This window comes from Chelonoidis abingdonii, chromosome 16 (genome assembly GCF_003597395.2).
Source record: "Chelonoidis abingdonii isolate Lonesome George chromosome 16, CheloAbing_2.0, whole genome shotgun sequence".
NCBI classification, from domain to species: domain Eukaryota; kingdom Metazoa; phylum Chordata; order Testudines; family Testudinidae; genus Chelonoidis; species Chelonoidis abingdonii.
The window spans coordinates 4164933-4182203 of NC_133784.1; the positions used below are offsets into that span (position 1 = coordinate 4164933).

At 51.2% G+C, this 17271-nt stretch overlaps 1 protein-coding gene across 1 annotated transcript in view; it reads left to right on the top strand.

Annotated features, from left to right (window-relative positions):
* The first annotated feature begins 325 nt into the window (after positions 1 to 325).
* Positions 326 to 17271, top strand: part of SEMA4G (semaphorin 4G) — a 54283-nt gene continuing 37337 nt past the window's right edge. The window contains 3 exon segments of the mRNA XM_032795744.2: positions 326 to 526; positions 4756 to 4847; positions 4850 to 5000. Of these exon segments, the coding sequence (XP_032651635.2) occupies positions 415 to 526; positions 4756 to 4847; positions 4850 to 5000 (355 nt within the window). The 5' untranslated portion in view covers positions 326 to 414.

Sequence of the window (17271 nt, forward strand, 5' to 3'; positions counted from 1 at the left end):
TCATTACATGACCGCGTTCCTGCTGTGACGGGGGCTCACAGAGAAGCTAAATGCTAGCTCTGTCTCTCTGTGATCCTTTGGGACGAGTTGGCATTGCTCAGAACTCCTACAGAAAAGCTGCCCCGATGAAAGCGTGGAGAGTCTCGCTAACTTACTCGCTGTGCTGGAGAGCACTGAAAAGCTGGCAGGGATCAGAGGCGACAGCTTTTACTGGAGTCTGAACAGCTCGGAAATAAAGCGAATGGAGTCTGGCTGCCCGCCTTGGCTGCTGCTCCTCCTATGCCCACCCCCGTGGGTGTGAAAGAGAACCTGACATATATGCAATCGCTCTCTGCCTCGGTCAGTATCTCGGCCTCCCTCTGAGCTCTGCAGCTTCCCCTGAGCAGGTTCAGGGCTGGTCAGTGAGACCAGTAGATGGGAACACGGGGCAGCTGCAGGAGGTGCCAGTCAACAGGCCACAGCCTTCCCTCGGGGCTGGTACTGGATGTATTCCTGCAGCGTGACAGTAGGAGGCGCCGTCTTTCAGGTGAGACTTAACCCCCAAGCCTCGTACCATGGGATTGTCTTCCATGTGGGGCTCGCAGCTGCCACTTCCCCCACCACCCTCTGCTCCCAATTTAGCTAGTTAGAAGCTTAAAGCCGGAGCAAACGGTCAGCCCTGCCAAGTCTGTCTGCCCTCCTGCCTGTCTAAGTGGCTTTGCTCTCCCTTGGGACAGCCGGGTAAGTTTCTAGATGATAAGGGAACCGCAGTGCCATATCCTTCCTTTCACGCGGCCGGAGCAATGTGACTGTTCAAGCTGGAGACATTGGGCAGAGCTGACTCCCTTTGGTGTCGCTAGCTGTCTGCCGGCTCTTGCTCCCTGCATGCGTTCAGCCTGGGCAGGTGCACGGGAGGGCCCCATTTCTTGCCACAATATTCTGAATTGGAAGAAGACCAGCTGCAGCAAAACTCAAAGGATTGGGAAGCCGGCGCGCCATGCATGCCCTCTGCTTTGGTGTTAGCAGGAATTCACACCTTTCCCTAGACTCGCTAGAAAACGACACAGCACTTGGGGAAGGCGGGAAGATTTTTGCTGATGGTTTCCACCTCTGGCTAACGGTTTAGCAAGTTGCTGCAACTGGTTTGGCTTAACGAATGCAGCGTGTTCAGTTAACGATGGCTGCTGTCTGGAAACGGCGCCGCATGTCATGAATCAGAGGGTATGGCTGTGATCACCACTTGCTGTCTTGGAAATGAGCTACAATTGTCAAAAGAGGGTTTGCCCTGGTAACCTTGCCTCACCGTGCACAGACGCAGTTGGGGGCTCATGCAGGAGCCTGGGACCACCTGGATTCTCTTCCAGTGACCTCCCCAGAACCTTAGGCAAGTAGCTCTGCCTCTAACGAGACATATACTGTAGATAGATAATAAGACAGAAAATGTCATATTGCCTCCATAAAAATCCATGGTGCGCCCAGACCTTGGATACTGTGTGCAGATCTGGTTGCCCCATCTCAAAAAGGATATATTGGAATTGGAAAAGTTACAGAGAAAGGCAACACATTGATTAGGGAAATGGAACAGCTTCTGTATGAGGGGAGATTAAACAGACTGGGACTGCAGCTTGGAAAAGAGACAATTCTGGGGGGATATGATAGAGGTCTATAAAATTATGACTGGTATGGAGAAAGTGAATAAGGAAGTGTTATTTACTCCTTCCCATAACGCACAAACCAGGCTCGCCCAATAAAACTAACAGGCAGCAGGTTTAAAACAAGCAAAAGGCAGTATTTCTTCACACAAGGTGCAGTCAACCTGTGGAACTCCCTGCCAGAGGATGTTGTGAAGGCCAAAACTATAACAGGGGTCAAAAAAGAATTAAATAAGTTCCTGGAGGATAAGTCCCTCAGTGGCTATTAGCCAGGGTGGGCAGAGATGGTGTCCCTAGCCTCTGTTTGCCAGAAGCTGGGAATGGGCGACAGGGGATGGCTCACTTGATGATTCCCTGTTCTGTTCATTCCCTCTGGGGCATCTGGCACTGGCCACTGTTGGAAGAGAGGACACTGGACTAGATGGACCTTTGATCTGACCCAGTCTGGCTGTTGTTATGGTCTTATGTAATTCTCTTTTGCCCTGTTTGTAATCGGTTGTCAAAGTTATCCGTTACCCATCTCCATAGTGTCTGAGTGCCTCCCGAGCAGTTAAAAATAGACATCACCCTAACTCTGTCTCTTCCTTCCCTGCCTGTAGAAGCAGTTTGGTTGGTTCCCAGGGTCAGCGGGTGGGTGGCGTATGGAAAACACTTTCAGGGACAGATAAGTCTAAGAAGCGGGTGAGGTTTTTAGTCAGGGAGATCTCTTACAAGAGCAAATGAAAGCACTGAAATTGTGCAGTCCCTGGGACTGTTCTTGCTTCCCCTCCCATCCTCACCCCCGCTGGCATTGTCATTGTTCCTGTAGCTCAGACCTGTCCTAGGAGATTGTCGTGGTAGAAGGTGTGCTGATCTCTCTGGGAACCGGCCCAAATTCATGGAGGGATAGCGAGACCTTGAGCTGGAATCTGTAGTGAATGAACCTGGCAAATTGGTAAATGCAGTACACTGGAGGAGTGACTCCCCCTAGGTTGCTGTCTGAAGCATGAATCAGCTTAGATCTTCTAAAAACCCAGACCCGGGAGCAGGCTTCATGACATCATGCAGCAGGGAGTTCCGCAGGCTACCCAATCCCTCAGGTGTTTCCTCTTGGATTTTTTTTGGCTTTAATTTGATCTAGATTAACTTGTTCTTTCAGGTGGGGCAGATTAGTACAGTAGGAAAACAAGAAGTAGCCAAAACGAGGCTGAAATATTGGCCCTAAATGTTCAGTGCATTCCATGGACTCTGTGCTGGATGCAGAATGCAAACAGAGACTCTGATACCACAAGGATGGCTGGAAGTCCCACTTCTTCTTTTTAATTATGTTTATTATCTCGATTATCTAAACCGAAGCACTCGGACTGCAAGGTATACTAAAACACAAAGGATCCCCTCATCCTAGAATTCAGGGCATTGTTAAACGTGAAGTGTTTGTGCATCTTGCATAAAAAGATCTGGGGGAGCAGGGATACATCAGTTTATTCCCATGCCGCCTCTTCCGGAAATGGCTGCTCCCGAGCCTTTCAGACACTGTATTTATGATGCACACTGAATGAGTAACTGAGCTGTTACCCAGCTGCACGGCATCTTCCGATTTCTATAATACGTGGGCCACCGTTTGCCTGTGGGAGCTTGTAGCGATGTAGATCTTTGTGCGTTTGGATTTAATGAGGATAGCAGGCTTCTGGGGTTTGGTAAGGTGTGATTTCTATTTGAATGTTTTTCCTATAGGTTGTGCATGTTTATTAAATTTAGCAGATTAATACCACTGAAAGAGGAGAACCTATTGGAACAGAATCCCTAGCCAGAGGGAGTAATGTGCAGTGGCTAGTGCAGGGGATGCTCAGAACTCCTGGGTTTCTATACGTACCCTGCTACTGACTCATTCTGTGTCTTGGAGTAAATTGTATCCCCTCTCTTTGCCTCAGTTTCCTCATCTATCAGAAGGGGATAATGCTTCTCATAAACGAACTAGGGAAATGCAACCTAGATGGAGCTACTATAAGGTGGGTGCAGAACTGGTTGGAAAACCGCTCCCAGAGAGTAGTTGTCAGTGGTTCACAGTCATGCTGAAAGGGCATAACGAGTGGGGTCCCGCAGGGATCAATTCTGGGTCTGGTTCTCTTCAATGATTTAGATAATGGCATAGAGTACACTTAAAAAGTTTGCAGACAATACCAAGCTGAGAGGGGTTGCAAGTGCTTCAGAGGAGAGGAATAAAATTCAAAATGATCTGGAGAAATGGTCTGAAGTAAATAGGATGAAATTCAGTCAGGACAAATGCAAAGTGTTCCTCTTATGAAGGAACAATCCGTTGCACACATACAAAATGGGAAATGACTGTCTAGGAAGGAGTACGGCAGAAAGGGATCTGGGAGTCATAGTGGATCACAAGCTAAATATGAGTCAACAGTGTAACACTGTTGCAAAAAAAAGCTAACCTCATTTTGGGATGTATTAACAGGAGTATTATAAGCAAGACACAACTAATTCTTCTGCTCTACTCTGTGCTGATTAGGCCTGAGCTGGAGTATTGTGTCCAGTTCTGGGCGCCACATGTCAGGAAAGATGTGGACATATTGGAGAGAACCCAGAGAAGAGAAACAGAAATGATGAAAGGTCTAGAAAACATGACCCATGAGGGAAGATTGAAAGAATTGGGTTTGTTTAGCCTGGAGAAGAGAAGACTGAGAGGGGGCATGAGAACAGTTTTCAAGTACATAAAAGGTTGTTACAAGGAGGAGGGAGAAAAATTGTTCTTAACCTCTTAGGATAGGACAAGAAGCAATGAGCTTAAATTGCATCAAGGGCGGTTTAGGTTGCACATTAGGAAAAACTTCCTGTCAGGATGGTTAAGCGCTGGAATAAATTGCCTAGGGAGGTTGTGCAATCTCCATCATCGGGGATTTTTAAGAGCAGGTTGGACAAACACCTGCCGGGGATGGTCCAGATAATACTTAGTTCTGCTATGAGTGCAGGGGACTGGACTAGATGAGCTCTCAAGGTCCCTGCCAGTCCTGTGATTCTATGATTCCCTGTCTCATGGGACTGTTGTGGAGCTTAATGTTTGGGGAAGTGCTTTGCGATCCTCAGATGAAAGGATCAGCATGTTCTGTTCCTCAGCTTCCGCTCTGTGTTTCAGGAGAACGATCGTGGTTTGCCGTGAGACACGCAGGAGCCGGTGGGGCGATCTCCAGTGAGCTAAGCCCTCGTCCACTAGCAAAGAATTTGTGTTGGCAGAGCAACGAGCTTGGTCACCTGGGAAGATGAGAAGACGTATGGCCTGTTACCTGTTGGTCCTGTTGGCGACCGCGACAACGGGCTACCCCTCTCGACGATCTGCTGTTGACTTGGACGCGACCCCAAGGACTACGATCGCCTATAATGGTAAGAAAGCTCCGTTTTGCCCCTGCCCCGCAGAGTTGTAGGTCTTGTGAGGGCAGCCGGACACAGTGCATAATTGGGGCATGGCCGGGCGGATGTGAAGGCCGCCTGGCTACAGGGAGTGGAAGGTCCTGGCAGGGCTGGCTCCAGGGTTTTTGCCACCCCAAGTGGCAAAAAAAAACCCCAAGCCCCCGTGATCAGGATTGGCGGCAGCTCCACCGCACCACTTTTTTCTTCAGCCGCAGGTCCTTCCCTCCGAGAGAGACCGAGGGACCCGCTGCCGAAGAGCCAGAAGTGCCGCCCCTTCCCCTTGGCCGCCCCAAGTACCTGCTTGCTCAGCTGGTGCCTGGAGCTGGCCCTGGGTCCTGGGCAGAGGTCCTTAGATCTGTGCTTAGCTTCTGCAGCGAGCACTGTGCAAAGCCCCAGGGCGCACAAGCAATGGGGTCTGGTGAGCTCGGGGTGTGCCTCCTCCTCCTCTCTCCTGTGGCTCCCTCGGGATGAGGCTGATGATTCCCCCTTCCCGCTGGTCCCTTTGTGTTTCGGCTGTGAAAGAGGGATGGGAGGTGGGGGAGGGGGAACCGGCTGGGAGAGCAATCAGCCTGCCCTGCGTGCTGTCTGGGAGCTGCTGCCGATTGCTAGTGCCAGATTGGAGCTATCAGCATGACTGCGTCTGCATGTCCGATGACATCAGCATCTCTGCTTTCCCAGGCTCCTGAGGCACAAGGACATACGGCAACAGCTCCTTGAAAATGAAGGCTCTTTGGCAAGGCCTGTTGTTCCTGGCTGCCTCCGCTCAGCCCCCGAATGCTAGAGCTTCCCAGAGCAATTGCATTAGACTGACCTTCCCTGTGACATCCCTACCTTCTTCCTTCCTGGGGCTTGAAGGGAGGATTTTGTCTCCTCTGCAGAGGGGGCCAGCCTGGGGTCCACACACCATCCCACGTAAACCTCAGTTCAGCTCATAAGGTGGTGCATGAGCCTTGTCCTGGCCCCTCTGCCTAGGGGTGAATTCTGCTTGTGGTGAGCTGGAGGGTGGTCAGATAGGTTGTTCCAGGCCTGCTATGGTATGGCTTTCTTGGCAGGACTGGTTTCTCCAGCCTCCTGCATCATCTTCCCCAGCCCATGGACTGACTCCTGGTTGCACTGTCGGAAAGGAGCGGGAGTCTTGCACTTGTCTTTGATAGACAGAAGGCAGCTTGGCCTTTGCCCTGCAGGCTGGGGTGTTGACATCTCACCTGAGATGCCGTTAAATACTTCTAGACAGTTTGGAAATGAAGCCAAGGCAAGACCCTCTACCTTATAGGGATGATGAGAGGGCCGATTAATTAACTAACGGTTGCATAGCATTCGCTTAAAGGCTGATGGAGCAAGAATTCAGTTCTCATGGAAAAATAAAACCTTCATGTAACTGCAGCAATTTCTTTGCAACAGCAAAAGTGTTGGCTGAAATATCTTTGCAGAATGCTCAAGAGAAGCCGAGAACTTGGTTAGAAGTTCACATTTGAGATGAGTAGATGTCCCATGAGCGTTGTGTGGGCTAGCGGGTTTAGTTCAGGGCTTGGTGCCAGGAGGTTGGTCGCAGCTTCTTCACACATCTACCACTGAGGGAGTGACTGCTTTGAAAACCAGAGAGCTCCTTATAAACCCTTAGCCACGAAGCAGTTCGATGTCATTGTTCCATTTTACATAAGAATGTCACCACTAGGTCAGACCAATGGTCCATCTAGACCAGTACATAAGAATGGCCAGACTGGGTCAGACCAAAGGTCCATCCAGCCCAGCACCCTGTCCTCCAACCATGGCCAGTGCCACGTGCCCCAGAGGGAATGAACAGAGCAGGCAATCATCACATGATCTATCCCCTGTCGCCCATTCCCAGCTTCTGGCAAACAGAGGCTAGGGACACCATCCCTGCCCAGCCTGGCTAACAGCCGTTGATGGACCTGTCCTCCAGGAATTTATCTAGCTCTTTTTTGAACCCAGTTATAGGTTTGGGCTCACAGCATCCCCTGGCAAGGAGTTCCACAGGTTGACTGGACGTTGTGTGAAGAAATACTGCCTTGTGTTTGTTTTAAATTTGTTGCGTTAGTTTTATTGGGTGACCCCTGGTTTGTGTGTTATGTGAAGGGGTAAATAACACTTCCTTATTCACTTTCTCCACACCAGTCATGCTTTATAGACCTCTGTCATATCCTCCCTTAGTCGTCTCTTTTCCAAGCTGAACGGTCAGTCTTATTAATCTCTGCTAATACAGAAGCTGTTCCATCCCCCAGTTGTTTATGTTGCCCTTCTCTGCACCTTTTCCAATTCTCACATACCTTTGTTGAGATGGGGTGACAACATCTGCACGCAGTATTCAAGCGGTGCGTGCACCATGGATTTATGTAGTGGCAATTTGATATTTTCTGTTTTATTATCTATCCCTTTCCTAGTGGTTTCTAACAATCTGGTCGCTTTTTTGACTGCGGCTGCACATTGAGTGGATGTTTTCAGAGAACTATCCACAGTGACTCCACAATCTTTCTTGAGTGGTAACAGCTAATTTAGACCCCATCATCTTGTATGTCTAGTTGGGATTATGTTTTCCAATGTGCATTATTCTGCATTTATCAACATTGAATTTCATCTGGCATTTTGTTGCCCAGTTTTGTGAGGTCCTTTTGTAACTCTTCCCAGTCAACTTTGGACTTAACTATTTTGAGTAATTTTGTATTGTTTGCAAACTTTGCCACTTCACCGTTTACCGCTTTTTCCAGCTCATGTATGAATACGTTGAACAGTACAGGTCCCAGTACAGATCCCTGTGGGACCCTGCTATTTACCTCTCTCCATTACCTTTATCTCTTGTCTTTTAACCAGTTACTGATCCATGAGAGGACCTTCCTTTTTATCCCATCACTGCTTACGTTGCTTAAAAGCCTTTGGTGAGGGACCTTGTCAAAGTGTTCTGAAAGTCCAAATACACTATATCCACTGGATCGCCCTTGTCCACATGCTTGTCGACCCCCTCAAAGAATTCCACTGAATTGGTGAGGTGTGAGTTCCCTTTACAAAAGCTGTGTTGGCTCTTCCCCAGCATATTGTGTTCATCTGTGTGAGTGAGAATTCTGTTCTTTATTATAGTTTCAACCTATGTGCCTGAAGTTAGGCTCGCTGGCCTGTAATTGCCAGGATCACCTCTTGAGCCTTTTTTAAAAATCGGTGTTACATTAGCTACCCTCCAGTTATCTGATACAGAGGCTGATTTAAGCAATAAGTTACGTACCCCCGTTAGTAGTTCTGCAGTTTCATTGTAGAGTTCCTTCAGAACTCGGGGGTGAATCCCATCTGGTCCCAGTGACATAAATGACACAGTAATACCAGTTTGCTCCAAAATCTCCTTTGTTGACACCTCAGTCTGGGACAGTTGTTCAGATTTGTCACCAAAAAGGAAGGGCTCAGGTATGGGAATCTCCCTTCTGTCCTCAGCCGTCAAGACCAATGCAGAGAATTCATTTAGCTTCTCTGCAATGGCTTTGTCTTCCCTGAGTGCTTCTTGGGCAGCTGGATTATGCAGTGGGCCTAATGATTGTTTGGCCGGCTTCTTGCTTCAGATGTACTTTAAAAAATGTGCTAGTTGCTCTTCTGTTCTTTTTGGGCCTGCCTAGTTATACGTTTATACTTGACTTGCCAGAGTTTCGGGTCCTTTGTATTTTCCTCAGTAGGACCTGACTTCCCATTTTGAAAGGCTGTCTTTTGGCCTCTTACCGCCTCTTTTCCTCTCTTCAGCTATGGGGGTGGGTTTTTGGCCCTCTCGCTGTTTTTTGTTTTTCTTCAGGGGAGCCTCTGTTACGGGGGTGGTTTAAAAGTTGCCAAAAGTTTATTGATGAGGAAAATGAGGCACAGAGGGGAAAGGAAGGACTAGCCCAAGATGGTATCAGAGCCTAAACCACTACAGACTAAAATCCTTCACCTCTTCCTGCAGGAGGAGAAGTTGTGGGTGGGGGGAGGGCTCCCCTCTGGTGCTGCTTTTAAGAAAAGAAAATCTAAATCTAAATGCATTATTTCTTAACAAGGCTTCAGCCAAAGTGGACTGGGCTCTCCCGTCAAGGAGCACGTTGTTTGCTAGATGATGGCGGGGTGCAAGAACGTGCAGGGGTGAAGAATAATTTTGGTGTGTGCTCAGTGGGTGTCAGTGGAGCTTTTGAGCAGAGCCTGAATGAGCTCCCTCCCCCTTAAGACATCTGTGTGCTTTGCCTGCCTGGGTTGAGCTGCTGCTGGGACAGCTGGTGTGAGTCGATGGGGAGATAACACTTCACTGCTGCATGCAGAAGAGTCCTTCCTGGCCAAAGCTCAGGACATCCAGGAGAGCTGGTGAAAAGCCCATGCACCCCAAAGAGTGAGAAACCTGGGGTCTACCTGCAGTCCTATCTTCGAAAAGAAATCCTAGGAAATGAAATGTCAAAAACTTTGCTAAGATGGGCCGGGTAAGGTTGCCAAGTGACTGGTTTTCGACTGGAAAGTCTGGTCAAAAAGGGGACCTGACAATGTCCAGTCAGATCTACTGACCAGACACCCAAAGTCTGGTTACTGTGGGAGGAGAGGCGCCCAGTCGTCACCTGCGCCATCCCCTACTCAGCTGGGGCTGCCTCTGACCTGTGTTAGTTAGCTGCAGCTCCAGCCCCGGCTCTGCAGGCAAGTCCGAGGGGTGGGTTGAGGGTGGAAGAAAAGCAGCAAGCGATGGGGGGAGCAGGAAGAGCAGCGAATCAGGGTGGAGCCTTGGGGGAAGAGGTGGGGCAGGGATGGGGCCTCGGGAAAGCAGGGCCTCAGGGAAGAGGCGGGGGGAGGGGAGGGGCCTATTGGGAAGGGACGGGGCAGGCAGGTTCCATAGGCGCCAACTTCACCTCTGTCCGGTGGGTGCTCAGCCCAGCCCACCCCTGTACTGCCCTTACCCCACCCCCATTCCACCTCTTCCCCAAAGTCCCTGCCCCTCCCCGCCTTTTCTCACCCCAGCCCCGCCCCCATTCCACCCCCTTCCCCTAATCCCCACCCCTGCCCTGCCTCTTCTCTGCCTCCTTCCCTGAGCGCACTGCATCCCCACTCCTCCCCCCACACCCTGGAAGGTCCTACGCACCTCCAAACAGCTGTTAGGTGGCGGGAAGCTCTGGGAGGGAGGGGGAGGAGCAGGGACGTGGCACGCTGGGGGAGCTTAGCTGCCGGTGGGTGCGGACCACCTGCTAATTTTTCCCCCTGGGTGCTCCAGCCCCGGATCACCCACAGAGTCGGCGCCTATGGCATTCTTGCTTGGAGTGTCCAGTTTTTCAATATTACAAAGTTGGAAACCCTAGGCCCAGGGTCCAACAGCGTCACCGAATCTGGCCCCGCTGTGCACACTAGCATGGTGACTTTGTTCCTCCACCCACTGAGGGCATGTCTGTGCTGTGACTCCCAGCCTGGGCAGACAGACTCGCGCCAGCTCCGCTCCGCTTACAGCAGCCGGGGCGCCCTTGCAGCAGCGGGCGCCAGCTCAGGCTAGCTACCCGAGCTCGGGCTGATTGCAACACGGGTGGCCAGCCCAACTTGCTGCCCGTGCCGCAACATCCATGCTGCTGCTTTTTAGCATGCTAGCTCGGGCAAAGCGCATGCGAGGAATCGCAGCATCCAGCTGCCGCGTAGGCATGTCCATAGAGGCCCTGAGCTGACAGGCCTGTGTCTCTTGCCCCTGGCAGGAGAGGCTCATGCTTCGACGTGCGGAACCAGCTGGCAACGTTGGAGGAGTGGTAGATACGCTGGAGGGTAGGGATAGGATACAGATGGACCTAGACAAATTAGAGAACTGGGCCAAAAGAAACCTGGTGAGGTTCAACAGGGACAAGTGCAGAATCCTGCACTTAGGACAGAAGAATCCCATGCACCGCTACAGGCTGGGGACGGAGTGGCTAGGCAGCAGTTCTGCGGAAGAGGACCTGGGGGTTACAGTGGATGAGAAGCTGGATATGGGTCAGCAGTGTGCCCTTGTTGCCAAGGCCAATGGCATATTGGGCTGCATTAGTAAGAACATTGCCAGCAGATCAAGGGAAGTGATTATTCCTCTCTATTCGGCACTGGTGAGGCCACACCTGGAGTATTGCATCCAGTTTTGGGCCCCCCAATACAGAAGGGATGTGGACAAATTGGGGAGAGTCCAGAGAAGGGCAACGGAAATGATTAGGGGTCTGGAGCACATGACTTATGAGGAGAGGCTGAGGGAACGGGGTTTGTTTAGTCTGCAGAAGAGAGTCAGAAGGGGGGATTTGATAGCTGCTTTCAACTACCTGAAGGGGGGTTCCAAAGAGGAAGGAGCTCGGCTGTTCTCAGTGGTGGCAGATGATAGAACAAGGAGCAATGGTCTCAAGTTGCAGTGAGGGAAGTTTAGGTTGGATATTAGGAAACACTATTTCACTAGGAGGGTGGTGAAGCACTGGAATGGGTTACCTAGGGAGGTGGTGGAATCTCCATCCTTAGAGGTTTTTAAGGTCAGGCTTGACAAAGCCCTGGCTGAGATGTTTTAGCTGGGAATTGGTCCTGCTTTGAGCAGGGGGTTGGACTAGATACCTCCTCAGGTCCTTTCCACCTCTGATATTCTATAATTCTATGATAATAGTGGTGGCCCAACGTTGTCTGTTTGTTGTTTCTTTCCAGCTAGCTGAGTTTTAGTATGTTCCTCACTAATCTAGTCGAGTTGATTCTCCTCTCCCCTCCCACCCCCCCTACGAGGTTCAGGACCCACTCCATGAGCTGGGCTGTCGCTTAACTCTGCAGCTGTGATGTGCCCTGGGTTGCCCAACATGGGTTTGCAAAGGCAGATGGGGGCCCGGGGCAGGAGGAGAGAAACGAGCTGGTTTGCCTTTTTCACTGGAGGATGACTCAGCTTGTGTGGGTTCTGCCTGGCGGGTCCCAGACAAGGAAGTGAAGTGCCTGTGGCTGGTTTCTCTAGCGGCTGGGAGAGCATCCCTCCATGGCACAGAGACAGTGTGGGTGCGTCACACGCATAGATTGGCAATTAATAGTCTTTAAATGGAGCTCTGGAGGCTTTTCAAATAAGCCCAGCACACCAGGTGATTAAAATCCACTTAGCGCAGGCCTGTCAGCCCAGCAGAGCCCGTGTTGTGCTTTCGTGATCTGGGCGCAAGCTTGCAGCCTTGGGCAGTGCGTGGGATTAGCCGTGGCTCTTTGGACCTGTGTGTGTGGCGGGGGGGTTCCTGCCTGTGTGTGTTGTGTTCACAGGTAGCAATGGGCAGTATAGCCTAGTGGAGTGGGCACTGGGACTCAGGAGACCTGGGTACTATTCCTGGCTCTGCCATTAGCCTGCTGGATAATCGCTGGCAAGTCACTGCACAACTCTGTGCGTCAGTTTCCCCATCTGTGAAATGGGGATAATGCTCCCAACCACCTTTGTAAAGCGCTTTGAGCTCTGAAGAGGAACAGCGCTATAAGAGCTAGGCAGTCACCTCCATCGCCTAGGCTTTAAGCAGACGGGGGTGTGGGCACGAATGAGCGAGCGGATTCTGGGGCACTCGCCTCGTGTCTGAAAGATTGTTCCAGGCGTCCTCGCTCTGTTTGGATTGTTCGTCTTTGTACGTGGTTCTCAATCCACCCCGCCCCCGCAATGAGATTTTCCTTTGCTGAGTCAGGCTGTTTTAGGGTGACCAGATGTCCCAATTTTCTAGGGATAGCCCAGATATTTGGGGCTTTTTCTTATATAGGTGCCTAGTACCCCCACCCTCTCTCCCGATTTTTCACACTTTCTGTGCGGTCACCCTAGGCTGTCTAGAGATCTCTGTACCGGCCACGACCCCAGAGCAATTGACAAAATAAGGACATTTCCTTCCCAGGGAAGTGTGCAGGAGTGCGTGTGTTTTGGGGTCACTTTTTACTGCAGTAGAGGCCCCACCGGAGTGTACAGACCAGAATCCAGATATTCCTGGAGCCTCTTTGCCAGTTGGCTTTAAGACAAGGGGAGGGGATGTGACTTGCCCACTCAGGATCACACAGCAGCTCAGTAGCAAAGCTGGGATTGGAATGCAGGTCTTGGTCCAGTGGTCTAGCCACTAGGCCACACTGCCTCTCACTGCACTAGCTTGGCCCTTCAGTTTTTGGCTGTATGTGGCACTCCATGAAATGCAAAGACTGTGGTAGTGGCTAATCCCAGCGCACACTTCCCACTTGTAGTTCTAGCCACACACCGCCGGCACGATCAGAATTCCAGGGGGGTTGAATACATCCCTTCTGTTTGCCCGTTTGGTTTGAATAGGCTTTGACCTGGGCCAGCTGGGGGCGAAGCGTTTCATGGTGCAGGTGACTGCTCTCCTCCCCGCCCAAGGCATGGGAGCAGATAGCTTAGAGGTCACTGTGTCCCCCAGAATGTTACGTCTTATCTGTGTGAAGCACGTCTCTGGGTGTCCCCAGACCGCCGTGGGCAAGGGGACAAAGGGCTCTGACTGTGCACAGGTGCCACGCAGGGGTGGGGGGGAGGAAAGTGATGGTTTATTCCCACACCACGAGACTGCACCTAGATCTTCCTGCCACGGCCATTCACCTCCTCCCCTGCATGCTCTACCCAGCAGCGAAACAGAGCTGGGAGATAAACGCCAGTAACACTGACACCTCGGTGCTGCGCACTGACACCTCGTCTCACTGCACCAGCCGGTGCTGCATGCTCCAGCTGGCGTCCCTGCTTCCGTTCCCATTTTTTAAGGCTTTTTTGTGTGTGTGACCTGAGCGCTGGAGACAAGACGTTAACTTCTAAAATAAAGGACTGGCTTGGTGAACCGCTGAGGACGGAGCTGGTCCAGCCCCTAGATGTGTGCATGTGTGTGATTCCTCCCACACACACCCTGTGTGCGCCTTGCATGCACACACTGGTGGGGAGAGAGACTACGGGAGGTGCTGAAATATTCTTCACACTTCTTCAGAACATTCAGCGTCTTAAGATGCAAATCTGCAAACCACGGGTGTGTGTCCCTGTGTTAATCGAAGGCCTGTGAATAGCGATGCTCGTACAGAAATGTAGCTGCAGGATATAAACAGCTCAAGACCACACACTCCCCAGAAACTGCTTGTGTTGGGGTGTTTTGGTCTCCCTGTCTCTGCCTTCTCTTTCTGACAGCTGCAGGGACCACACGGAGAGGGGAACCGTGCGGGGCAGGGCTGAAGCCACCTCATCTGATATGATTTGGTTCCATCCCTGGTGATCTTTGGAATCCTAAAACCACTCCCTGAATTGGAGCACAAAAGTGAAATGGCTCCACACTGGCTTGGTGACGTTTCATGGTGGGATCCTGGTGGGCAGCTTTGTACCAGGGCGGCTCCTTACCCCCATTCGGGGACCTGGCTAGATGTTGGAATAGCCCATTTCTGTGGATTTGTGCATTCATGGCCTTTTGGCCACCCAGGTATCTTCAGACCGTCTGGAATTTGCATAATCTCTCTTTAAACAGAAGTCCTGGGGATTGGGGACATGGTCACTGGGGAGGAGAGAAATCCAGACCCGTATTGGTCCCTGTCTGGGTTTTTTCTCTGTAGTGCGTGTGGAGTGAGTACTTCCTTCTGTGCCCTCTGGGTGTGGGGAACCCGAGATCTGGGCAGAGGGGGTGGCTCCTGAAGGAGCTGGGTCGTCAGGCAGGAGCACAGGGACCATTCCAGGAGCACTTTGGGTGCGGCCCACGGCCCAGCGAGATGCACCATGCGTCACGAGGGAGCTGAGCCTGCTCTCTAGGCTCAGGGACAGTGTAACGAGGGCCTTGAAACAATAACAGGTCATCATGGCATGGTTCCCCTCATCTCACAACTCTCTCTTTTGGTGCTAGGCTGTTAAGCGACTTAACATAGCTTGTAGTGTAGACATGCCCTGTGACACTTGAGGAGTTGCAAGAGACCATTCAGAGAGAAGTGGGCGGATAACCCTTCTGCTGCCACAGGACAAAGGAGAGTTAGTGAGTTATGGGTTGTTGTGATGAGCCTGGAAACCAGGGTCTCCACTGAGTCCCTGGCTTTTGGGTCCTGGCAGAGTTATGAATTTAAGGGCTGATCTGCCCTAGAAAATTCCATTGACCCAGCCACGGTGCTCAGGGGTGTGAAAATCCACCCCCTGAGCGAAGCAGTTAGGCCGACCTAAGTCTCCGTGTGGACAGCACTAGGCCAACAGTGCTGTCGCACTGGCACCCTCCTCTCAGGGAGGTGGATGACCTAAGCTTCTGGGAGACACACACCCCCAACCCCGTTGGCGTAGGGAGCATCTCTACTCAGCACCGCAGCAGGGCCGCTGTCGCGTTTGAAGTGTGGACGAGGCCTGAGCACCCTGGCTGGTCTTTAGAAGGTGCTACGCGGGTTTCCTTTGAGGAGGAGGATGGAGAGGTTGGAGAGTTACAGTCGCCCTCATTCAGGTAAAAACAGTGTACGTGTTTCTTGAGGGTCAGGGGCTTCTGCACCCCACCCCCTTCCTGCCTCCCTGAAGGGTTTGCCCCACTTCCTCCCTCCAGGGACAGCTCCATCTTGTAGCCACTAGCTTTCTCGACCTGGCTCTTTGGAGCTGGCCCTCGATGCTCACCAGCATCAGCTGAAGCTAGGGTGACCAGATAGCAAGTGTGAAAAATCGGAACAGGAGGTGGGGGGTAATAGGAGCCCATATTAAAAAAAGCCCCAGATATCGGGACTGTCCCTATAAAATCAGGACATCTAGTCACCCTAGCTGAAGCCCCTGTGTGGAGGGTTGACCATAGCAGTCTTTAAAAACAACCCCTTGCAGCCCCACAGCTCCCCACCTGTCACCTCTGCTCTCTAGATTTGGCCCCCATCACCTCTGCTCTCTAGATTTGCTGGATGGGCTTGTTTCAGGTGGGAAGCCCAAGGAGAGGTTGGCAGCTGCGGTCCGGAGGGAAAGTGGCTTTCCAGCCCTGTGTTCGGCCAGGAGTCCCCCTGTGACACAGCTCAGTGTGTTAACAAGCCATGATCCCATCAGGCAGCCTCCCCTGGGGACCAGGTCTAGATGAAACATCTGGATGCCGCGACTTGTGCTGCAAATGTGACCCACTTTACGTAACGTATCCCGTGTTAAATGCGGAGGGGGTCGATTCATAAGTTCTGGTCCGGGAGATGCTGGGATAAATCCAGAGTAAATAAACTGAAGTCAGAATTGAGCGATGCTGTGGTAAATTTGTACCAGATCAGAATCTGGGTTATGGGCAGGAGGGGGCTGCGTGCGCCTCAGGCACTGGAAATATAGCTGCCTTAGCACGGATTCAAGGAAGAGTGAGCGAGAGACTGCAACACATAAGGAATAATATTCCTGGACTTCCCTGTAGGGTAGGTCTATATGTGCCTCCCTGGCACAGGCCTCACAGCTGCTTCTGACTTTTCCCATGGCGTTCAGCTGTGCTGGGCTGAAGGCTGGATGGAAAGCAGGGCTCTTTCTATCAATGAGGGGCTAGCACAATTGAAGGTTCTCTAAACAAGAGGTATTGGACCTGCAGGGAATGGCTAGATGGCCAGCAAGGTAGGGCCGGGACAAAGATGAGGGCAGTATGAGGAAAGGTTAAAAAGAGACAACTAAGGGGGGAGATGATAGAGGTCTACACAGTCATGACTGGTGTGGAGCGTGGTGGTGATCCCAGGCCGGAATCCGCTCGCAGCAGCCTGGGTTTCCCTTCCTCTAAAGTGACTGTGCAAGGCAGTACCACCCAGCTGTGAGGGTGCTGCCCGTGGGAGCCAGCTGAGGTCACTCAGTCAGGGTGAACTGCAAACAAAACAGGGCAGACAAATCCCAAATGCTGGTGGTTATTCCACTACTTAGATTTACCAACCAGCACAAAAGAGCTTCTGTAGTACCTCACTGGTCACTTAGAAGTTTAAACCACGCAGTTCCCTAAAGTGCCCAGCCTCAGGCCTCCGTGCAGACACACCTGTCAAACATATGATGATGATTTCTGAAAATCTTATCTCATCCTATAAAAGAAAAGGTTCTTCCAATCCCAAAGGATCAGCCACATACCCAGGTCCAATTATAACTTAGATCTTACCCAAAATACACGCTATAGTCAATTCTTATTAACTAAACTAAAATTTATTAGAAAAGAAAAGAGAGTGAGTGTTGGTTAAAAGATCAATACACATACAGACTTGAATTCAATTCTTGAGGTTCAGTTACATAGTAGAGATGAGCTTGTAGTTGCCAAAAGTCCTTTTAGAAATAGTCCATAGGTTATAATCCAATCTTCATATTCAGGGTGGCTCCAGTCAATGACTGGGGATCTCACTC